Genomic DNA, 25,942 nt, shown 5'->3' with positions numbered 1-25,942 from the left:
TTGGAAAAGCGCTTGCTTCATGCTCTATTTGTTGATCGGGTGTCGTCCATCCCGTCCCTTTCCTGACCATGTCAATCGATTCATCTCAACTTTAATAAAATTAGTATGCTTGAGTTTGAATCATGGACCAATGAAACAGGGCTCAGGAGTGGCTCAGGTTTAACATTTCAACTGTTAATTAGAAAGGCATAGGCTGGCTATTACAGTCATCAAAAGCTTTTGCCTTCACTTGCCAGTCTTAGATATGACGCTGACGAGCAGCACCCGTATTTGTGCTGATTCTTTGGTGTCATCATATCGTGAAGATATAACGAAGGATGAGGGAGCTGCTGCTTCCGAGCCCACTAAACGGGTCTGGACAAAAAAGGAGAGGATTATTTTACTGGTGTGCCTAATCTCACAGTTTTTATCCAATGTCATCGCTTCTTTACCGGCGCCTTTTCTTCCGAGCTTGGTAAGTGAACTTTGACAGGGCTTTTTAATATAACAGAACGCTCTTTTACGATGTAGTTTGTATCAATAGCGAGGATATATCTAACTGGTATAAACACCACAAGATTGCTTCATCTGTATTTAACTAGTTCCTGCACAATTCTTTGTATGGCAGGATGAGAGCCACAACTTTGAATCAAACATAACAGGATGGATTATTGGCCTTCTTCCTCTTACGCAGCTCATCGTATGCCCTTTCTACGGAAAACTGGTAAGTGAATGGTTTTAGTTTTTGAAGATGGAAGAAAAGGGGTGGAAAAGAAAGGATGACAAGACAGAGGAGTGGAGTGAAAAAAATCAATAGCATACACTCTTAACTGAAAAATATTTAATGTTTAATGGAGGGGGTTAAAAAAAAGTATTGTAAAATATTCTCTCCAAATTATCAGTACATTGTTGCTGTACTGTCGTTAGCTTATTTGGTGAATTAGTAGGTATGACTGCAGCGAAATGGATGCCTTAAATGTGACATTTTTTAGCAAACAAGTTTATCATATTCTTGACGCGTGTAAATATCAAGAGCAGGTGACTATTACTGATACCAGTGATGACCCTCCTTTACACCTGTATCAGCATCACAATAAGACAGGATATCACGTTCTTCTCTTATTCGAGTGTCATAAATTCTTTATTTGAGCTGACGTTCTCTGTCTATCTATTTGATCTGCAAAGCTTTTTTGAGTTCACATTATTTCTTGCATCAGTCTGATTAATATTTATCATAAAAATTACAATTTAATTTATTAATTAGAAAATTTACCAAATAAAACAAATGTTTTTCTTAAAATAATGTTGTTGACAATGACTATTACCAAGCAACAACATTGTCATTAGTTGCCATTTTTTAGCCACAACATAATGTTTTAAAAACAGTATATGTGCACATTACTCATGCAAGGTAAATAATCACATCAATTCGTTTTACTTTTTCTGCTTTGGCTAGTGACTAGACTATACAATTATGAAGGTACCATAGTATGATCATAGTATGCATAATTACAACTACTACAAATGTATTCTTTTTGTATTATTGGCACAGTATATTAGCTTAATTGATAAATAAAATATGTAATTTCACATTTGTCTATTTTAGTAGCTAGCTCTCACCATGAAAATTTAACTCATTCTCATATCGCCTTTGGATGATAAACCTGTTGTATGTTGGAGCAACTATTCTTATGAAATAAATTGTATTTATTTAATTTAAAATAAAGCACAAAACAAAATACTAGGGCTGTATATAAAGTTCTATAAAGATCTAAATGTAAAGCCAAACTTGCATTAATAAAGTATCTAGTGTTATATATAAAGTATCTATTGTTATATAATGAAATATCTATTGTTATATAAAGAGTATCTATTGTTATATAAAGAGTATCTATATTTATATGAAGAGTATCTATTGTTATATGAAGAGTATCTATTGTTATATAAAGAGTATCTATTGTTATATGAAGAGTATCTATTGTTATATGAAGAGTAACTATTATTATATGAAGAGTATGTATTGTTATATGAAGAGTATCTATTGTTATATGAAGGGTATCTATTGTTATATAAAGAGTATCTATTGTTATATAAAAAGTGTCTATTATTATATGAAGAGTATCTATTGTTATATGAAGGGTATCTATTGTTATATGAAGGGTATCTATTGTTAGCTTAGCTTGCAAATTTATGCCGTTTTCATGATGCGGATAACTTGCGGATTGGCTCAAATTTACGAATCATGCACATCATGGAAACACAGTGAAATAGGAGTGTGTGGTTTGAATCAGGCTGTTTATAAAAGGAATGTTCAACTAGACAGCAAATTTAAGTGAATTAAGTCACACAATATACCTTTGAGACAGCCGGTATACCTTTGAGACAGGTGATATACCTTTGAGACAGGCGGTATACCTTTGAGACAGCCGGTATACCTTTGAGACAGCCGGTGTACTTGTACTGCCAGGGTGCCTATTCAACCCTCTCACTTTCATGAAGGTGAGAGGTCGGCTCATGCACCCTGTTGAATACTATTTTATAACACCCGTAAGAAAATATGTAATAAGATAAGTTTGCTTAACTTTTTTTGTACAATGTATTTGTTGTATTTTGCAAAGAATTATGGGTATTTTATAATTAAGCTAACCTATTTTGTATGAGGTCATAAAAATACATCTATTTTGGCTCATTCTCAAAAACGTGTAAGTCATGTGCTTGAAGTACAAACAACAAACTCAATGAATCCAATGTATTTTTCATCAAATGTCAGAACATTTGAATGTTATGCAAAAGTCAGTCTACAGATATTTGTTCAGAAAATTGGATATCTATAGACCTACACTTTACTGTCAGGTTTATATATTGTTTTACTATTCTCAGGCGTCTTATGTACCTCTAAAAACACTACTCATTACTGGATTGGTTGTTACTGGAAGCTTCACAATAGCATTTGGAATGCTCGAGTACCTTCCCCTTCCAGACGCATCAGATGAGACTGTAGACTCATTGTATCTCTGTCTAGAAATCCTGTTGAGAATCTTTCAGTCTCTTGGGGCTGGTGCCATCCTAATCAGTGCTATGACTTCCCTCACCGTAACATTTACAGACAACACCACAACAGTTCTAGTAAGTATATTTGCATCTGAAAATCTTTGCTCTTGCCACGTTCCACCACATGACATAGTTCATTCTATGACCTGCTATATCATGCTCTGACAGCGTATTCTGCCATGTCATGCTGTCACACCTTTGTACGTATTATTATCCTGTACCGTACTAAACTTCACCATATCATATTATGCTCTGTCATATCATTTTGTGTTATACCATGCACTGTCACGTCATTCTGTTTTATACTATAGCCCGACCTGCCATTTAGTGTTGTGCCACACCACGTTCTCCCAAATCATGTCATACCCCGATATGGTGTATCATGCGTCTTCATTCTTCATGCCACATTCTGCCATAGCCCTGTGCCATACCATGATCTAAAACTTGCCTTTCCATGCAGTGCCATACCACACTGTGTCATGTCGTAGCTATGCACTACAATCTTTGTCATTCTGTTATGGCTTGGCCATTAATACCCTCAATATAGGCATTTAAATTTGAATCAATTCTATCTAAATACAAGACTACATAGACATGTACAAGTATATAAGCACATAATTTCAAATGAGGGACCACATATAGCATACACTAAGCAGGTTTTACCTAGTGGTTGCATGCAAAACAGGTTTAGCTTTGAAATCCCATTAACATAAATTTTATGTTTGTGGTTCAATCTAGCTTTCAAATTGCGATTGTATTAAGTTAACAATCATTAGTTTTTTGTGACCTCATTTTATCGTTGTCTGCCATCTTTATAGACAACTTTTATCGTTAAAAACACGAAGCTTCTGCAATTAATTATTGCAAACAATGCTTTTGTTTGCAAATTTTTTATTTTAGTATCAAAACAACATCGAAAAATACTATTAATCAAGAGAATGATGATCGTTTTCTACAAAGATGGCGGCTTTTTCGTGGACGAGCGCAAATGCAAACAGGGTGATGATGTCAAAAAAACAATGGATCGGGAAAGAATTGTGGTAGCTTTCGATGATTTGGCTGCACAATTGTCTGTGAGCACTTAGTCATAGCGGTTTCATTGCTATTGGGCATACCCACACCTCTATCATGCATCTTTAAAGAACATGGCCTCAAATTTTTGTCACTATTTAAGGTTTTCAGGCTACGATAGCTGACCACTTGCCATAGTATAGCTGTCATCAAAGAATGCTAAAAGATTTTATCTTTTACAACCCTGGGGCACCCTGGGGCACCCCAGGCTCTTTTCAATAGAGAAATTGCATTGTTGATTACACCAATGTGTATAAAGGATAACTCTGAGATCATAGATTGATGGTAACTCTGTCTATGTTACAATTATGAGCACAAATGAACCTGAGAATTTTCTCAGCACTGGGTCAATGTACTCGAGAAAAAGAAGGGTGATTTTAAAGGGCGAAGACCAGAACAGTAAATAATATTCATATATAATTCTATGTAGAGTCAATTCCCAAATCTTGATAACAAAGCCATTATAAATTCCTTTCATGTTGTATGAGGTACATTACATATATATACATATATATATATATGTATATATATGTATATATATACATATATATATATACATATATATATATATATACACGTATATATATACATGTATATATATACATATATATACGTATATATATATATGTATATATATATATATATATATATATATATATATATGTATATATATGTACATATATGTATATATATGTACATATATATACATATATATACATATAAATAGATATATACGTGTATATATATATGTATATATATACATATATATACATATACATACATATATATATATATATATATGTATATATACATATATATATATGTGTATAAGTACATGTATATATATATACGTGTATGTATATATATATATATATATATATATATATATATATATATATATATATATATATATATACGTAAACGTATATATATATATATATATATATATATATATATATATATGTAAACGTATATATATATACGTAAACGTATATATATACGTATATATATATATACGTGTATATATATACGTATATATATATACATTTTTTAGTCCAACCGCATCTGATGAATGCATCGCACGAAACAAATTTGTTGCGCAAGTACTAAAAGTTTACTTTCTTCCTAATATTTTTTCAAATACATATTTTTTTAGCCTATGGAGCCTTATAACTTCTAAAAACAAAAGAAAATATTTTTATGTGTTTCCCAAAAAATTATGCAATGGATCCCAAAGCACTCTTAATTACATCTTGTTAGTTTATATTTTGCAGGGTTATGCTCAAACTGCTATTGGCTTTGGATATTTGATCGGCCCAGCAGTCGGAAGTGGACTTTTCAAGGTAGAACATTAAACACAAACATATTATATATTCTTATAAGTTTTTGTTATTTTTGATGCATTTGTATTATCATAAAAACAAACCCAGAACATGGAAACCATCTTCCTCAGGTTTTCAGTATTCATAATGCAACTACTACTTTGGACGATTTTCTTAAAAAGCATGATTTCTAGTTTGTGTAGTTTCAGTTTGCATAAGGAAACATAGTCTGTGAATGCCTGAAAGATAAAAATGCAGCTAGTTACTTTATACGCTCAACCTGCTTGCTGATGTCAATACTTTCATTCAACCTGCTTGCTGATGTCAATACTTTCAATACACTGTAACTGAGTTTACTTTAGATAAAACTAGTAACTAAAAAATGTAAAAGGTAACAGATACTATTATTTTACTAAAAAGGAAAACTGTTTTCCTACTTATTACCTGAATACAAATTTTCTCACCATGCAAAACAGCTACTCCATAAAAATCCTTCTTTAATCAAATTATTGAGATGTCTTCAACATTTGCCTTGTTTCGCTAGCCCTGCCTTTGAAGCATCAATAACAATTTTGGGGATTTACCTATAAATATTTCATCTATCTTTTATGGGTAGCAATTCTAGTAGTAAAAATCTCTTAAGGCCCTCATTACATTAATGGGATTAGAGATAGATGGAATAAGGTGTACTGGATTGTCTGGAGAAGTAGGAATGTAATGGATGGTCAGGCAGATTGGAGATACGATTTGAGTATTTTAGACAGCAAATGTCTAAGAACACATTTAGCTCCTCAACTTTAAGGGCAAATAGACGCTGATTGTAATTGTCCATATCAGGTAGCTTAATCCTAAAGCATAATTTTTGAAAGCGTTCTAATTCAGTGAAATCTGGTACAAACGAATATGTGTACTAGCTTGGAGGAGCAAAAGACAAAATGGACAATATACGATTCTGGTAAAAGAATGATAGGCATTTTTTTTACATCCATCTTTTTGACCTGAATTAGAACATCAGATTTTGGTCTAGTTTTTGAGATAAAAAAGTTGCCATGGCCGGAGAACCGTAAATGATTGTCTATTTGTATGCCCAGAAACTTGACACTGGCAGTATTTTTATGTTAATCTTTTTTATGGTGATAGAAGGGCTGCATACAGTTTTCTTGGTGGTAAATTTGATAGTCTGTGACTTGGCAATATTCAGAGTCATGGAGGTCTGTTTACACCAAAGTGACGCATATTCTGTCATATGTTTGACACTTGGCTCGAGGCCATGCATAAAAGCGTTTTTATAACAAAGGACCCTAAATGCTTCCTAGGAGGACTCCGATCTTGGAGAGTCATGGAGGTCTGTTTACACCAAAGTGATGCATAATCTGTCACGTGCTATAGTAGGTTTCTGCAGTTAAATGATAACATTGATTTAGTTTTGGTTGATTCAGGGACCGACACTCCATACTGTTTTACAGTGTCGTACAAGGGAGTGTCATTAGCATACTTAATGTTTTCCATTTGCCTTGAGATCATCATCATGCACACAAGCATTTTATAACAAAGGGCCCAAAATGTTTCTTTGGGGACTACAATTTTGCAGGGTTCGTCCATGATCATATATGTTTCATGTCTATGTTCGCATGATCATATATGTTTCATGTCTATGTCCACATGATCATTAAAATTACCAACTATAACTAACTTAGATTTTGGCGATTTCTTGAGATTTTTTAAAACTTTTGAGATGATATAGTCAACATTTGGATCCTTTTTGGGGTTTTTAAGGCCTGGAGGGTGGGAGAGAACTGAGCATATAATTTATGTATGACTTAACTGATTTAAAAGTAACCACAAAGCTGATACATTTATTTGAGTATTCACTCAAGCTTTAGAGTGTAAATTGCAACACCCCACCAATTTGTTTACTAGCTTTATGACAAGTATGTAAATAAAATCCATCAAAACAAATATGTCCAGTTGCTACATTGAGCCATGATTTGGTAGCATCATAACATTATAACTCTTTGATAGTTGCTGTAGCTCATTAAACTTATCCCATTGAGTGACCTGACATTTTGAATGAACCCAGATGCCAGAGTATAAATAGAAACATTGTTACAGCTGAAATTGTTTTCGTTGTAATCGTTACCTCATCACGCACGACCAGACCAGATGGAGATTTGATAGAGTTAGCTTAAATCTTGAAGCAACAAAATTTTGCAATTTTTTGAAAATCTGACATTCAATGGAAGACACTCTATTACAATATACACATTGAGGAACGTATGTGCATACATCACCATGGTGCAATGTCTCTCAGTTGTAACAATTCCTATCATTTGGACTGGAGGAAGCAATATGTTTAACACAGTGACAGTTGTAGCGTCTAGTGACAGAAAGCTCGTTACAAGTATATTCTTCAACAATAAAAGGCAAATCATTTGTTCTCATTTTATCCTTAATAGGTTTTTGTAGGCATTTGGGTGCATTAAATACTACCTTGATAGCTCTTGTTGGTTTTCTCACTCTGAAGATTTTAAAAACTTAAGTATCGTAATATTTTCCACATTTAAGATCTTCCTTGACACAATCAATTTTAAAGAATAGTGGCATTCCTTTAATTACTCCCATGATTTTAGCTTTTGACTGTGAGATTGGCTTCCTAACGTTTGACTTACTAAAAAAATCTGTTAACCACCCTTTTAAGCGATATCCACCATTCCTTCCTCCCTAAATTGGATACATAACTTCTCGTAGCAGCCAGTGCTATTTCTGCTAACCTTCTCTATTGTTGTTTTTATTTAATCCTCCTACAGGGCTTCTGACATCATCATCACTTACTACTACATGTATATCATCATCCTTCTCCACAGAAATGACTACATATATTTTTATTCTGTTCTACTTCAATAGTAATTTTTCTTCAGGGTTCAAAAGTAGAGCTACTCAGTTCTTAGGCAACATTTGCAAATGTTGATTTTAAAGAACCATTTCCATAGCTTCTGATACTTGCACTACTGTAACAGTTGTAGGTGTGTCTCCATAGCTTCTGATACTTGCACTACTGTAACAGTTGTAGGTGCGTCTCCATAGCTTCTGATGCTTGCACTACTGTAACAGTTGTAGGTGCGTCTCCATAGCTTCTGATGCTTGCACTACTGTAACAGTTGTAGGTATGTCTCCATAGCTTCTGATACTTGCACTACTGTAACAGTTGTAGGTGTGTCTCCATAGCTTCTGATACTTGCACTACTGTAACAGTTGTAGGTGTGTCTCCATAGCTTCTGATGCTTGCACTACTGTAACAGTTGTAGGTGTGTCTCCATAGCTTCTGATGCTTGCACTACTGTAACAGTTGTAGGTATGTCTCCATAGCTTCTGATACTTGCACTACTGTAACAGTTGTAGGTGTGTCTCCATAGCTTCTGATACTTGCACTACTGTAACAGTTGTAGGTGCGTCTCCATAGCTTCTGATGCTTGCACTACTGTAACAGTTGTAGGTGTGTCTCCATAGCTTCTGATGCTTGCACTACTGTAACAGTTGTAGGTGTGTCTCCATAGCTTCTGATGCTTGCACTACTGTAACAGTTGAAGGTGTGTCTCCATAGCTTCTGATACTTGCACTACTGTAACAGTTGTAGGTGTGTCTCCATAGCTTCTGATACTTGCACTACTGTAACAGTTGTAGGTGTGTCTCCATAGCTTCTGATACTTGCACTACTGTAACAGTTGTAGGTGTGTCTCCATAGCTTCTGATACTTGCTCTACTGTAACAGTTGTAGGTGTGTCTCCATAGCTTCTGATACTTGCACTACTGTAACAGTTGTAGGTGTGTCTCCATAGCTTCTGATACTTGCACTACTGTAACAGTTGAAGGTGTGTCTCCATAGCTTCTGATGCTTGCACTACTGTAACAGTTGTAGGTGTGTCTCCATAGCTTCTGATACTTGCACTACTGTAACAGTTGTAGGTGTGTCTCCATAGCTTCTGATACTTGCACTACTGTAACAGTTGTAAGTGTGTCTCCATAGCTTCTGATACTTGCACTACTGTAACAGTTGTAGGTGTGTCTCCATAGCTTCTGATACTTGCACTACTGTAACAGTTGTAGGTGTGTCTCCATAGCTTCTGATACTTGCTCTACTGTAACAGTTGTAGGTGTGTCTCCATAGCTTCTGATACTTGCACTACTGTAACAGTTGTAGGTGTGTCTCCATAGCTTCTGATACTTGCACTACTGTAACAGTTGTAGGTGTGTCTCCATAGCTTCTGATGCTTGCACTACTGTAACAGTTGTAGGTGTGTCTCCATAGCTTCTGATACTTGCTCTACTGTAGCAGTTGTAAGTGTGTCTCCATAGCTTCTGATGCTTGCACTACTGTAACAGTTGTAGGTGTGTCTCCATAGCTTCTGATACTTGCACTACTGTAACAGTTGTAGGTGTGTCTCCATAGATTCTGATACTTGCACTACTGTAACAGTTGTAGGTGTGTCTCCATAGCTTCTGATACTTGCACTACTGTAACAGTTGTAGGTGTGTCTCCATAGCTTCTGATACTTGCACTACTGTAACAGTTGTAAGTGTGTCTCCATAGCTTCTGATACTTGCACTACTGTAACAGTTGTAGGTGTGTCTCCATAGCTTCTGATACTTGCACTACTGTAACAGTTGTAGGTGTGTCTCCATAGCTTCTGATACTTGCACTACTGTAACAGTTGTAGGTGTGTCTCCATAGCTTCTGATACTTGCACTACTGTAACAGTTGTAGGTGTGTCTCCATAGCTTCTGATACTTGCACTACTGTAACAGTTGTAGGTGTGTCTCCATAGCTTCTGATACTTGCACTACTGTAACAGTTGATGGTGTGTCTCCATAGCTTCTGATACTTGCACTACTGTAACAGTTGATGGTGTGTCTCCATAGCTTCTGATACTTGCACTACTGTAACAGTTGTAGGTGTGTCTCCATAGTTTCTGATGCTTGCACTACTGTAACAGTTGTAGGTGTGTCTCCATAGCTTCTGATACTTGCACTACTGTAACAGTTGATGGTGTGTCTCCATAGCTTCTGATACTTGCACTACTGTAACAGTTGTAGGTGTGTCTCCATAGTTTCTGATGCTTGCACTACTGTAACAGTTGTAGGTGTGTCTCCATAGCTTCTGATACTTGCACTACTGTAACAGTTGTAGGTGTGTCTCCATAGCTTCTGATACTTGCTCTACTGTAACAGTTGTAGGTGTGTCTCCATAGCTTCTGATGCTTGCACTACTGTAACAGTTGTAGGTGTGTCTCCATAGCTTCTGATACTTGCTCTACTGTAACAGTTGTAGGTGTGTCTCCATAGCTTCTGATGCTTGCACTACTGTAACAGTTGTAGGTGTGTCTCCATAGCTTCTGATACTTGCACTACTGTAACAGTTGTAGGTGTGTCTCCATAGCTTCTGATGCTTGCACTACTGTAACAGTTGTAGGTGCGTCTCCATAGCTTCTGATGCTTGTACTACTGTAACAGTTGTAGGTGTGTCTCCATAGCTTCTGATGCTTGCACTACTGTAACAGTTGTAGGTGTGTCTCCATAGCTTCTGATGCTTGCACTACTGTAACAGTTGTAGGTGTGTCTCCATAGCTTCTGATACTTGCACTACTGTAACAGTTGTAGGTGTGTCTCCATAGCTTCTGATACTTGCTCTACTGTAACAGTTGTAGGTGTGTCTCCATAGCTTCTGATACTTGCACTACTGTAACAGTTGTAGGTGTGTCTCCATAGCTTCTGATACTTGCATTACTGTAACAGTTGTAGGTGTGTCTCCATAGATTCTGATGCTTGCACTACTGTAACAGTTGATGGTGTGTCTCCATAGCTTCTGATACTTGCACTACTGTAACAGTTGTAGGTGTGTCTCCATAGTTTCTGATGCTTGCACTACTGTAACAGTTGTAGGCGTGTCTCCATAGCTTCTGATGCTTGCACTACTGTAACAGTTGTAGGTGTGTCTCCATAGCTTCTGATGCTTGCACTACTTTAACAGTTGTAGGTGTGTCTCCATAGCTTCTGATACTTGCACTACTGTAACAGTTGTAGGTGTGTCTCCATAGCTTCTGATACTTGCACTACTGTAACAGTTGTAGGTGTGTCTCCATAGCTTCTGATGCTTGTACTACTGTAACAGTTGTAGGTGTGTCTCCATAGCTTCTGATACTTGCACTACTGTAACAGTTGTAGGTGTGTCTTCATAGCTTCTGATGCTTGCTCTACTGTAACAGTTGTAGGTGTGTCTCCATAGCTTCTGATGCTTGCACTACTATAACAGTTGTAGGTGTGTCTCCATAGCTTCTGATACTTGCACTACTGTAACAGTTGTAGGTGTGTCTCCATAGCTTCTGATACTTGCACTACTATAACAGTTGTAGGTGTGTCTCCATAGCTTCTGATACTTGCACTACTGTAACAGTTGTAGGTATGTCTCCATAGCTTCTGATACTTGCACTACTGTAACAGTTGTAGGTGTGTCTCCATAGCTTCTGATGCTTGCTCTACTGTAACAGTTGTAGGTGTGTCTCCATAGCTTCTGATACTTGCACTACTGTAACAGTTGTAGGTGTGTCTCCATAGATTCTGATGCTTGCACTACTGTAACAGTTGTAGGTGCGTCTCCATAGCTTCTGATACTTGCACTACTGTAGCAGTTGTAGGTGTGTCTCCATAGCTTCTGATACTTGCACTACTGTAACAGTTGTAGGTGTGTCTCCATAGCTTCTGATACTTGCACTACTGTAACAGTTGTAGGTGCGTCTCCATAGCTTCTGATGCTTGCTCTACTGTAACAGTTGTAGGTGTGTCTCCATAGCTTCTGATACTTGCACTACTGTAACAGTTGTAGGTGTGTAATAGGATAATTAGGATTGTTTGTGGTAAGATTTAATTTGCTTCATTTCAGTTTTAAGGCAGGCGTTTTCATTCGATAACACCTGTACTTTGTGTTCTAAAGTGTTTATTCAATCAAGAGCAGATAATAACTGATGCTTGGTGGCTTTGACTGCTGACATACCTTATAAAAAGTATATGGTATGTGTGATCTTTTTGCTTCTCCTTCAGTTAGCCAAAAAGATCAACCAGGTTGTTCATCACTTTGTTTTTGATAACTGATCTCAAAGGATTATGTTTTGAGCCACCATTATTCACATTACTTGCAGCTAGCTCTCTTACCTCGCTTCATGATATGATATGATATGATATGATATGATATGATATGATATGATATGATATGATATGATATGATATGAGGCTCATCTAATTCCATGATTGCATCATTACATTCGTCTTTTATGATCTGGTCAATTCTAGATATCTGACATACAAGTTCGCAGAACCGGTGCCTCTGGCATATGATAGTGAAGATAAATTTTGTTCATTACTGACGGCATCATGCTGCTCATGATGTACATGCATGTGTAAGAGTACAATCAGATGCTATGCGGTGTAGAGATTGATTACTTGAGGGATACCTGCTTGACGTGCAGTGGTCAACATTCACGAAGCTGCTTTTTAAGTTCTTGAAAGGCATCCTGGCAAGCTGTTTTAATGTAGTCTTTCAACTCTTTGGTATTTTGTTCTAGTATAGAAATCATTATGTTGCCATAAACTCTCATGAACATGTCTATGTTCTTCTGCTTTGCGCTAGTGTGATTGATAAGTAATGTAGTGTTTGCGATGTGATAATAATTGATTATGTAGTACACATTTTGAGACTCTCTATCATGGAGAGAAATTTTGATGTGCACAACCAGCCCAGACAACTCTTTTTTGCAGAGGTCCACTCCTAACCCACATAAATCAAGATAGATTAGGCAAGCTGATCATAGGTATTCATAGCTGGCTGAGCTGTATTGTCCAACAATTTGAGGATCATTTGCGTTTCCTTGTACCAAAACTCACCCTTACGGCTGTGGTTGCTTGCATTTGATAGTTGCCTATAAGATATTTGCTTTATCTATTGTATATTGCCAGCACATTTCCTGTCCTCCGGGTTTCCCGACAGGACGTAAATGTTGTAAATCTGTTCTGCAGTTTGATTCTTAATTGTTCCTTTATTTACTAGCTAATTGTAATAAATTTTAGAATTTTTCGAGGGCATCTCAAAATTCTAGCTAAGTTCAATAATCAATCAAAGTTATATAATGGCATAGTTTGATTATCTTATGACTTCATTTTTATAGTTTTCTATCATATTAATACGCGCCCATATGACCGTAAGATAAGCTCTACATACCACATCACTATTTTTAGCTTGGAGGATTTGCTGCTATATTTGCCACTGTTGGAGCAATTATGGTGCTCGTGGGAATTATTGCCTGGTTGATTTTCCCAAAAAATGGTAAGTTTTGGTTATAATATAGTTAATTATACCAGGAGATACTGTAAAATCTCTAATTAAACACCATGGCACTCTATTTTTCAACCCTTCTTCTATAGTGGCAGTCAATTGGAGGTCAATTGGAGGTGGCGTTTATGGCTTTTGAATCACATGGTCTATAAAAAAGTATTTTGATATTAAATCAATCATTATGAACTTTTGCATAAGCTGATGCCATGAAAACCACCACAAATGCGTTGTAGAATGAGTACAAAAACTTTTTGGCCATCATTCAAAAGACCGTTAGAATGTCCAAGTCAGACAATTTATCAATATTATTGCAGTTTACGGCATTATTATTAATAATAAAATATCAATAATAACTCTTAAAAGTACTAATGTTCAATAAAATCACCCAAAGTCCAAAGATCAAAAATGTGTAAAATTTCGGAACTGTAATATGTCTAGCATGACCGGCCACAGCTAACAGTAAATTGCAATAAAAATAAGTTGTTGCAAAGCGAAACTACGCTCATGATAGGCTGTTAACATACTTTTATTGGCTCATCGCACGCATATAATTGTTTCCTTTTGTTTAAGTACAAAAACTTCCCATAGTCAACTTCCCCCCTTCGATCCCTGTGAGAGGGAGTTTTTTCTAACTTTTTTAGAATGGGTTCAGACGGGCGGACACGGCTCTTATTATAGTAAAGACTAACCAAATACTTGGCATAGCGCGAGTAAAAGAATAATTACCTAATGAATTTGAGTAACTTACCTGGAAGGCTAGATCTACTAAAATCTTGACTAAAACATTACCTGCGTTTTGGGTCAGCTTAACAATCGTTATGCGTAACAATCAACAGCGGTAGTTATTAATCCCAAGCAAGTGTTTTAAGTGGGAGTATCTTGACCAATAAATGACTATGTTTCCAAAGAATTTATTGTATTCCGTTAAATTTGCCGCCTTAAGATCTGGAGGCCCCAAGATCAAATCCAGTGTTGTGCAGATTGTTCATGTCTAGATTTTAAATGCTATAACTGGGCACAGGGTTTAACAAAAAGACAAATGCTTAGATTTATATATATATAGATAGATTTAGTAATTATAAAGCTTAAGTTGCAAGCCTACATCCATTACTAACAAATAGATTTTAGTGACCAAAATTATATTGTAAAAGCACTAGCTACTCACAAGCAGGATGCAGATAAAATGGAAGCTCTTTTAGCTGTTTGAGTGTTGGACACATCGTTACTTGTTACATTGTTACATACTTGTAGTTACTATAACTGTCATTAGTTGATATGAATCTCCCTTGCAGATCCTGCGCATACCGAGAATGAAAATTCAGTGTCTGTAAGGAAGATTCTGTTTCATAAAAATGTAATAGCAGCGCTATCACTGACTGCCTTCTTGGGAACACTATGGTCAAGTATTGAACCAATTCTGGAACCAGAACTTCGGGAGGAGGTGAAAACTTTCGTTCTTCTTTTTTACATGCTTGCGGTCAAATTTCAATTGTCATTTTAGCACTTAGAGTTATTAGCTAGTATATGGAGCTAATACTCAATAAGTAGTGGTGAGAACAGAGGCTTTTTCGGTGGTAACTGTGTGTTGAAAAAAATACATGTTTATTGTTGTACATCTGAAGTGTTTGTAACAAATGCTCTATATTATCTATGCTTACTGTTACCTTATTTCTATAATGTAGTATAAAAAGCTGTTGGTAGAGGAATGATACTTTGAAAATAACTGTTAAAGAGGCAGCCGTTGATTGATATGTTCGTGTTGATGCACATGGATAATTGTGTGTTGAACCATTATAAATCCTAACAATGGAATTGATGATATTCCATGATTTATGTAAAATCTTATGATCCTTTCTGTGATTGTTTCAGTATGGGTTGAAACAAGAGATCAGTGCTCTGACATTTTTGTTGGTGTCTGTCACTTTTACAATCGGCTCACCAATCATAGCAATAGCCCTGGATAAGCTGGTAGGTTTATATCTCAGTCTAATTCTAATTGGTTAGAAATAGAGTGTCTGTGTCAGTGTAACATGGCAACTGCTGAGAATTTGCTTTGAAAGAATACTACAACCTGTTTGGTTCAGCTATCATAGCATGCTAGCAGTGATGTAGGGCTAACCTTTTTTTAACCATAACTGTAAAGTTGAGCTAAGTGGATGTAGGCGACCAAAGGTTGCAACGCGACTCCGCCGCCACGTAATGGCGGTTGGAACAGCTGGAGGATGCTGGAAGCCTCCCAGTGGAGTCTGGGGCAAAGCCCCGGCCGCCAAAGCCTACAGGGCTTTAAAATCATGTATATGATATGAAAAACGAGCACATCTGTAGTAATAAATAAGTTGAGAAAATAATATAAATTTGGGAATATAGTGTTGCCAAGAGCCCTGAGAAAGACAAGCAACTATTGTATGCTGCTTTTATATTGAATGGCCATTGAATGTCGACTATAATGACTTTAGTGTACTTGAATCAATGAAATAGAGCTATAGTATATCTTGAGATTTGGCAAAGTTTAAAATTTTTTAACCCAAACTATAGTTATACTTAAAAAACACACAAATTTTCTAACCATAACTCAGTTAGGTAGAGTTAGGGTAGCACTACATCACTGCATGCTAGGAGTTTTGCTAGGTGACTACGTGGATGAAGTTGTACAGTTAAAACTGTTCACTTCTCGATCATCAGATTCCAATGTTTTGGTTTTGATGAAAGCAGCAAACAATGAAGATTCTAATGACTGGTTTATATCAAAGGTATTTGGTTCCTGGGATGTACTGTAACCAGTAAATCAACTTCAGGGTGTGACTAAATATGGTCACCAGTCTTTTTAAGGCTCAGAGGCTCTTTTTTTACATCAGAGGTGGTGTTCAAATAGAGGTGGTGTTCAAATAGAGGTGGTGTTCAAATAGAGGTGGTGTTCAATTAGGATTTTACAGTAATTGTTGTAATTCGCTGCCTATGCTCACAATGCAACAAATATACATTCAGTGGTTACGATCTGTAATTAATCTAACGTGATTCTGTACAGTACTGAATGGAATTCTTACCTTCAAGACAGATGTAGTGGCTAACAGTGATGTGAAAGAAACTTGACTGCAACTCATTTGGTACACTATACTTTTGTGGCGCTAGGTAAAATAGCATAAACTTTGAATTTAGCTTAAATGGACTTAGCTTACTAAAGGCTCATGTAATCTTTTACGAAACTTAAAGGTTGACTTGCAACAAAATTCACACTACAGTTATTTGGTATCAAAAGATTCATCATGTTTTACTCTGCTGCATTGTAGGTGCAAAATATGTGGTTATGTGATTACGAGGTCTTAAAAGCTCAAAAACAAACATTTAACAAAAAACGGCCGTAGGTTGGAATCCCTTATTCTGATGATGTATTCAACTCAACGTGGTGTGGTTACTGTTTTGACAGGGGATGTTATCACGTGAAATGAAAGGTCAATGAATGGCTCAATATAAAATGCTTTAAAGCCCTAGTTTACGACAAACACTTTGGGTTCTACCAGAAAGCCCGTATCAAATATAGATGCTCGCTACTTTACGCTTTCATTTCAGCCTGGTCTAATCATCTAGTCATAATCTGATCATGTGACCCATATTTCCTGCCAAATGGCGCGAACAATTTTTGCAGCGGTTTTCGACCATCACAGGTGACAAACAGGCTCCTCACGTTTATCAAAGACTGATATGCACCCCGCGAGTTAAGGTTAAAAAATTAAACTGATTTTTATGCTAGGTTTTTTAGATATCAGTGCTCAATGTGATAGTATTACAATGATGATGAAATAGACGCGTAAAGACAATATACTTGGTTTTATTGAATGCGGGAAGTTTATTTGTGAAAATATTTCGACGAATGAGGTTGCATGAAAGTGTAAACAGAAGCACATCATGTTCAACTACATCAAATTTGAGCCGTTTTAAGAGGTATTCCAGCCTACGGCCATTTTTGTGATGAATGCAATTAACTGTTCGTTTTTGAGCTTTTAAGAGCTTGTAATCACTTTCCACATATTTTGAACCTGCAACACATCAGAGTAAGACATCTTTTGGTGAATCTTTTGCTATCAAAAAACTGTAGTGTAAATTTTGTTGCAAGTCAACCTTTAAGCCAGGAGCTACATGTACAAGCTACCATGTAGTAAGCTTGCATTAAAGCTGTCAATTGTCTGTTAGTACTAGGAAAGGGCTCCACTAATACAGAGTTTCCATGTTTCGAATGAATTTAATAACTTTACTTAACTTTTTTATTTAGAGCTGGCTGACCCCATTGTTTGTTATGATGTGTGGATTTGTCATAAACACCGTTGCTTTTCTTTTCTTGGGACCTTGTCCACTTTTCACAGGATTTACAAGGTATGTCTCAGATCAGCTTGCATGTAATATTCCGTGAGTTGTGTGTGCTGCCATGATATACTGCTGTTGCCTGACATTTTATTGCAAAAAGGATGTATTAATACTGAATGTATGTCAATTAGTGAACTATGTAAGTTTGATAAACAAACCTACATGTAGATGAGACTATGCATTCCGAAATTATATGAATATACTACTGAATGCTTGGGTAATAAAAAAGTCTTTGCAAAGAAAAAATAAAACAATGGTAAAGGTGTCTAAGTGTGAAATAATTAGCAAATAATGGCTAAATAAAGTCTGTTTTGGTACAATGATTACAATGAAAAGTGATTTGGTACTAATACAATTAATACGAACTGAGAAAACAAAATAAAAATCCTGAATTACTTTTGAATTAATAATAGCAATGAGTACGTAGAAGTCTGTGTATGAAATGGTTACCGTTGCAGCAGAACCGATTAATCAAAACATTGAATACGACAATTATTATACTGGTATCTCTCGATACTGGTACCAATGTAAAAATGAAATATCGGAGTATCTTTGCGTAATACTTTCTCTGAGTGAACAGACATAGACATTAGAAAAAAACCGGAAACAGGAGTGTAACGGCACATTCAAAATTGAAACGACACATTGCAAAAAGTACAAATTGAAAAACAAGTTATTGATTTGAACTGGTTTTTAAAACTTTTAAAAGAAAAATAAATGCAAAATGAGATATTGATTAATAATAATAAATTACATATTTATTGTGTTATTGCGATAATGATAAAATGCTTGAGAATAATAAGAATGACTCAGTCGAGTAGTTAAGCGCGATTCTTTGTTGACTTGCGATTTGAATGTGAGTTCAAATCAGGTGCGAAACAATTTTCCATTCCTTGATTTTAATTGCTATAACCGGACATAGCAACGACAGATCAACAAACCAACAAAAGACAAACAAACTTTGAGATTTATTCATAGAAACTATAGATAGTTTAATAAGTTCACTACAGCCAGCTTTACAGGCTTATATCACTTAGTCTGACTTCTCAAGCTTTACAGGCTTATATCACTTAGTTTGACTTCTCAAGCTTTACAGGCTTATATCACTTAGTTTGACTTCTCAAGCTTTACAGGCTTATATCACTTAGTCTGACTTCTCAAGCTTTACAGGCTTATATCACTTAGTCTGACTTCTCAAGCTTTACAGGCTTATATCACTTAGTTTGACTTCTCAAGCTTTACAGGCTTATATCACTTAGTCTGACTTCTCAAGCTTTACAGGCTTATATCACTTAGTCTGACTTCTCAAGCTTTACAGGCTTATATCACTTAGTTTGACTTCTCAAGCTTTACAGGCTTATATCACTTAGTCTGACTTCTCAAGCTTTACAGGCTTATATCACTTAGTCTGACTTCTCAAGCTTTACAGGCTTATATCACTTAGTCTGACTTCTCAAGCTTTACAGGCTTATATCACTTAGTTTGACTTCTCAAGCTTTACAGGCTTATATCACTTAGTTTGACTTCTCAAGCTTTACAGGCTTATATCACTTAGTCTGACTTCTCAAGCTTTACAGGCTTATATCACTTAGTTTGACTTCTCAAGCTTTACAGGCTTATATCACTTAGTCTGACTTCTCAAGCTTTACAGGCTTATATCACTTAGTCTGACTTCTCAAGCTTTACAGGCTTATATCACTTAGTTGGACTTCTCAAGCTTTACAGGCTTATATCACTTAGTCTGACTTCTCAAGCTTTACAGGCTTATATCACTTAGTCTGACTTCTCAAGTTTTACAGGCTTATATCACTTAGTCTGACTTCTCAAGCTTTACAGGCTTATATCACTTAGTTGGACTTCTCAAGCTTTACAGGCTTATATCACTTAGTTTGACTTCTCAAGCTTTACAGGCTTATATCACTTAGTCTGACTTCTCAAGCTTTACAGGCTTATATCACTTAGTTTGACTTCTCAAGCTTTACAGGCTTATATCACTTAGTCTGACTTCTCAAAAAGTAATGAGATTATTGTTGATTCTTTTACAAATTGATAATAAAAGTTTATACTATTGTTCTGTCAATGTAAAACTAGCGTCAAGAATTTTAGTAATTTATCTTTTTAATTTAGTTAAAAATATGAACTCAATCTGAATCGAAACTGTAGAAAGCAATTTTAAATTGAATATCTCAGTTTTCATCTGTTGTACATCAGCATGATTTAATTGAACTCTTTTTGGAAAATTGGAAAATTCTAACCAAATGTTAACATTACGACCATTGTACATTTCAGTATCAGTGCGGTCATGCGAATGAATGGCCTACATAAAATCGCTTTTGTAGCCCAATTGGCAAAATTAATACACATTCTTATGCTTGGAGACTTAGATAATTATCCTCAATTAAAAGCATCTGCACTTTTTAGACCGCTACAGAGATTTTTGTCAGGAAATTTTGGATTAACTATGGAACACATTTTTAACTGTTGTAGGCCTCTCTGGCTAGTCTTGCTATGTCTTGCATTCATGGGGCTCGGTATCGCACTGGAGCTGGTGTCATCCTTGGACCTTCTGGGTTTCAGCAGTACTGAGTAAGTACTGGTCGGATATTCTTCATCCTTTGTTAGGTAAACTTCAACGGCGCCAACAAAAGTATAGACTTTAGCCGTGCTTGGACATCTGCTCTTTAAATTAAATCCAACAACCTATCCAAAACAAGTAGACACACTGAAATTTTTAAAAAGAATTTTAAAAAACTATAAGCCTAAGTTAGTCAACAGCCACTGTGCATTTTTGTAGACATAAAAATGGCCAGCTCATTCTTTAGACATGAACCACAGAGTCTTAGAAAATATTTATGCTGCTTGTTTATTGAATCTTGAAAGTATAGAAAATAATTGATTTTACAATGTAAATAATTTGTTTCGAAAACTTTTACATTATAGGAAGTTTATGTTATTCGAGCATTAAAATACATCTAAAATTCCTAATCCATTCCGAAATCTTTCCAAACTTACCCCTCTGGCACTTGAAAAACTAATCTCAACTTTTTAATTTACTGACTGTACAGTAATTTGTATTATTGATTTATATCAAAAACTTTTTCCTATTGATTATTACTTTTAATATGTGTGCAGGGTCTATGGTTACAGTGATTTAACGTTAAGTTAAGTTAACGTTAAGTTAACGGGAGCGCACACTTTCAATGTCAATTTAAATTGATTTATTCACTTTTTGTCTTCATAGCGAGATCTATGCCGCAAATAAAAAAGTTGTTTGTGTGTAACATAAAATAACAAAAATATTTTTTTTACTATAATAAGAGCTGTGTCAAGCTGTCCGTCTGTCTGCTCAAAGTCAGCATTAGAGGTTAAGATAAAACATCACTTTCAACGAAACTCCCAATTCGTGACATTCAGTTTGGTAGGCTGACACTTTAACACCTGCACTAATCAACCACTTTATGGTATTTCTGAATATTTGTGCAACTACTTATTCTCTGTACTTTATCAGCACACATGACGATCTCTTACGGCACACTATCCTGCCAGGGTACTAATAGGTATAATAGAGAATCAAAATAAACATAATAATTACATTTTTATTCACTTTATATCTTTTTATTCTCCAAGTGAGGCAGGAGACAAAACAATATTTCAAGGCTAGTTCTGAGAGTTTTGTTATTCAAATCAATGTTGAGAACTTGAACAGACTTGACAGTTTCCGTTATCTTAAATTCTTTATGTAATACTCAGCAAAACCTTAGATAATTTTTTTATGTAAATTGGAATTTATGTACATAATAGGAGGTTTGTGCTATATAGGCGCATCTACTGTTTAATAAATTTATTCTATATTCAGAGTTGATATGAAAATCTTTAATCGGGTGGTTGCTATTAAAAGAAACAATTTAACATAATCGTAACATGAGAAACTGCGAGTTATTGCCAACCAACATAGGCTGTTGATGATATCAACGCAACTGTAGTTTATATGCATGGCAGCAAACCTTTTCACTGAGCCGAAGTTGTTCTCAACAAAATATATATCCGTATAAAATGTGATTCATAACCATTTCTCTTGCTGCCTCTCATCTTGCAACAGGTTTATATTAATCTTTTTAACTAACAATTACATCCCAAGTTACACATAAGCCTACTGTATGTGGTGCTTCATAGCATTATAACTTGTATTGGCTTCACTAAAGAGTTGTCTGCTCACTGTGAGTTGGACAATGGTGATTCAGCAGCTCCTTTGAAAAGTATATAGCGCACTAGATTTAAAACATAATTAAATAAATAATTGAATAAATAATTGTAGATGAGAAAACTCTTGATAAGCTATAAAGCTTTGAAATGTGTTTCAATTATGTTTACAAGCGTTGATCACATGCAAAAAGGTAAAGCATTAATTTCTGTTTATTTATATAGTTATTTGATCTATAAGTTTGATGATTTGGCCCTAAAAGTGATTGGAATCGTTCTACATGAATGTAGTGAACTTTTTATGTTATATATTCTCAATATTGTTACCAAATTACAAATTTTACTGTATTTCTCGACAGTCAGCATTGTTCTAATAGTGACTATTATTTGGTAGATCAAATAACGCGACTCTTTTCTGTATTGTTGATATCATAAAAAGTTTACATAGAAAACCACGCAAAGTTCAGCATTTTAGGTTCAATAAAACTTTGAAGCAAATAAAGTTGCAATGTTTTGCGTCATCCTTAACATTGTTAGTAGTATCAACTACATTTACCCGATGCTATATGTGCACCCCTAAGGTCATATCACCACCTCAGACTAACATCTTTCTCATAGGAAAATTGATAAAGAAAAAGGGGGCGCATTGCCATAAATTTCAATTTTGTAATATTTGACTACTAGAAGAACTGTTTATTTAAACGTATAATACACCAAATAACAGCCACACATGTTTTAAATTCAACTTTGAGTAAAAATAGTCAACTAAATAATGCAGAGGCATAGCACCTTGTTTTCCAAAGAATGCAGCTAGTACGATGCCCCTCGCCTATGGGGTATATTGTAACATTATATATGGTGCATTTTTGCACGATATACTGTATTAAACATTGATTACTTAGTCCAAAATTGAACTTTATATATACATTGGGGAAAAGTTATAAATGAAAAATATCAATCAAAAAGGCTTCATATAGCATCGGAAAACTGTGCTATACAGAACTTTGTGACCGACATTTTCAAGTTGTTACTTTACTTGTATACCGAGTTAGCAGTAGTTGCTCAAACGCTAAATGTTATTCTCACTGCCAGTTATATTTGGGAGTGAGAGCCATGGCTATGTTAGTACCGACTCTAGACAGTGTTGACTTTTCACTCTGTATTGCTGCTCCACCAATAATAATCGTGTTCTTTATGATAAGCTATATTGTTTGAGATTTGCTCATTATCCAGTTTCCTACATTCTGTGGGCTTTTTGTCGCATATTATCTTTTGTAATTTGGCAAGGAATTGAGGAAATACTCCATGAACAACGTTTCATACAGTTATAATTCAAACTGGACTCATTGAAATCTGAAACCTTGTGCTAATAAGTCTCAAAAGTAACTTGTTTGTAATAATGCAAAAAGTAGAACCACAGACAAATTTTTTGAAGTATAAAAGTGAAATCAGACAGCTTAAAAGTCTGGTTTAAATAATACTATATGATGAAATCTTTCAAACAAATTTAGGTCGCAAAGTACTTCCAACCAAAAAATTACTTTCAAGTTGATAAAAATAGTTTTGCTTACCCAATATATTTTTCTTCAAACATGTTCCTTTAGCACGCTTATTTTTCTGACATCATCTCTTCTAAAAAAAATAGTTTAAAGAAGTATTAAATATGTACAGTTTCTTAAAAATACGAATTCTCGTATATCTTATTTGCTACTGCATTGTTTTTGTTCAAATTTTGTGAGAGAACACAACTCCATAGTCAGCCTACTGTTTGTAGCTTAAAATTAGCTCCCATTACATTGACTGTTATTGGTATAATGCAGGTATCATTCAATACTAGCACATTAAATTATTTGGCAGTCAACTGTTTCACAGTGACATTTGGGAGTTGTTAGTATTGAGCTAATGAATCTTAGCCGCTGCTTCTTGGACCGATCTTGATGGTATCTGTATTGATATACCAGCCTTTTCTTCTAGCTCATTCTCTTTTATCTATGTACTCAGTTTCTATTGGCACAAAAGTTAATACACTCTCACTCACTAACATCTCTGTTATTATTGTCTCTATTGTAATCGCATCCCACTGAATTTTGACAGCGAAACTGGAAAGAAAGTGTGTTTAGACAAATCATCCAAAGCCCTGTTATCTGCATTCTGGTCGAGTGCATATGCCTTGGGGTGAGTCTCATAGACACCACATGTAATTAATATTGTTTTATGTCTGTTATGGTGATTAAAGCTCTTCTATTAGAGTTTATTCTTGTTAACTCTATGACTGTACAATCTAGCAAACGCAATGAAAGAAACCAGATGCAGGCGCTGTCTAACCAATGAGGTGTGAAAATAATTTTACTAACTATACAGTGATAACTTATCTTTTGATTCATTTGAAAATCACTTGTTAATTTGTCTCTCTTGCCTTACCCTTCATACAATGGTTCAGTCAAATGCTGCTGACTAAAGGTTCTCACTGCTGACCTCACAATGCTTTCTATAAATCTATAAAGCAAAAACTTGAAAAAAAAATGTTGATATAATATTTCTAGTATAGCTAAGAACAGAAGATGTGGTTTGTGGTAATATTTGACTAAGTTTGATAAAGACAGAACAAAAACTCAAGTGATATTAAGCTTTGCTATGGATTAATATGTGTACTCCGTTCAAAATGTCCTTACAACAGTTACAGTTTTCACCCAGAGAAATAGGAATATTATGTATGAAACCAAGAAAAGATGGAACAGTTTGGCTGTGGTAGGCTATTTACGAAGCGATTCATATATGCTTCTAATTGTAATCATCAGAAATTATATGAAATGAAAAGAACATAGTTGGCAGAGTTTCATCAAACTAGCTGTTAGAATGGTTGCATAAAAATGGAAGTAAAACAAGGTTCTTATAAAATCTGCCAAATTCGCTGGATTGTTTCAAATACTTAAGTTGATAGTTTTTTTGTATAACACAGGCATGTATGAAAATAAGTAGCCAGATCTAAAAGCACTCAAGGCAGTGAATAATGCAGAGTGGTAGATAAGCTTTTATATCAATAGACAGTGGAATGTAGCAAACTTTGTTTCTTTGGCGTATGGTACCAATGCATCCATAATTATGCTAGTAATAAATTTTATATTTATAACATATGTTAATCTACCACAAATTTTTGGGAGCCAGAAAGTATTTCCCACCTCTTTAGAGGCCAGAAACCTTTCAGAGTTGTCCTTGTTATTCCACCTGCAATGCTTAAATGTGTTTGTGCAGCAAAGCTCATTTCATTCTGAAAGGTTAAAATTTGAGTTCATAATAGTTTTCCTGTGTAAATATACAGTCATCATCTACAGGCCGGTTCAAATGGATCATAAGTTGTGGTTACATTGCAGGGACTTCATTGGCCCAACTTACTCCGGGATCATGACTGAATACGTCAGCTTTGGTTGGACGATGACAGCGTATGCACTGGCTTGCTTCTTTGTAGTTTTCATAGTTGTTTTCGTACAAACTTATAAATGCCTGGTGAAACTTGGAGCAAAAAATACTCTGGCAGATGAAGATGATGAGACACTTCCATTATTGCTATGAACAAATGAAT

General features: G+C 35.3%; 1 protein-coding gene across 1 annotated transcript; it reads left to right on the top strand.

Annotated features, from left to right (window-relative positions):
- Positions 1–254: 254 nt before the first annotated feature.
- On the top strand, positions 255–25,942 carry LOC137394658 (MFS-type transporter SLC18B1-like). The gene is made up of 11 exons (XM_068081415.1): positions 255–454; positions 608–703; positions 2,860–3,105; positions 5,376–5,444; positions 13,707–13,794; positions 15,096–15,244; positions 15,673–15,771; positions 18,071–18,171; positions 20,650–20,748; positions 24,457–24,537; positions 25,734–25,942. Exons 3-11 carry the CDS (start codon positions 2,935–2,937, stop codon positions 25,930–25,932), a joined length of 1,056 nt encoding a protein of 351 aa, XP_067937516.1. The 5' UTR covers positions 255–454; positions 608–703; positions 2,860–2,934; the 3' UTR covers positions 25,933–25,942.

Source organism: Watersipora subatra, chromosome 4 (assembly GCF_963576615.1).
Source record: "Watersipora subatra chromosome 4, tzWatSuba1.1, whole genome shotgun sequence".
In the NCBI taxonomy this organism is placed as follows: domain Eukaryota; kingdom Metazoa; phylum Bryozoa; class Gymnolaemata; order Cheilostomatida; family Watersiporidae; genus Watersipora; species Watersipora subatra.
Note: the sequence above shows the minus strand (reverse complement) of the source record. Positions and strands in the feature narration are given on the sequence as shown.

Bases quoted from the DNA above. Each gene is read 5' to 3' on its own strand.
- LOC137394658 (XM_068081415.1), top strand. From the start codon at position 2,935: ATGCTCGAGTACCTTCCCCTTCCAGACGCATCAGATGAGACTGTAGAC. The intron at 3,106-5,375 runs GTAAGTATATTT...TATATTTTGCAG, and splicing joins ACAACACCACAACAGTTCTA to GGTTATGCTCAAACTGCTAT. The intron at 24,538-25,733 runs GTGAGTCTCATA...GTTACATTGCAG, and splicing joins TCGAGTGCATATGCCTTGGG to GGACTTCATTGGCCCAACTT.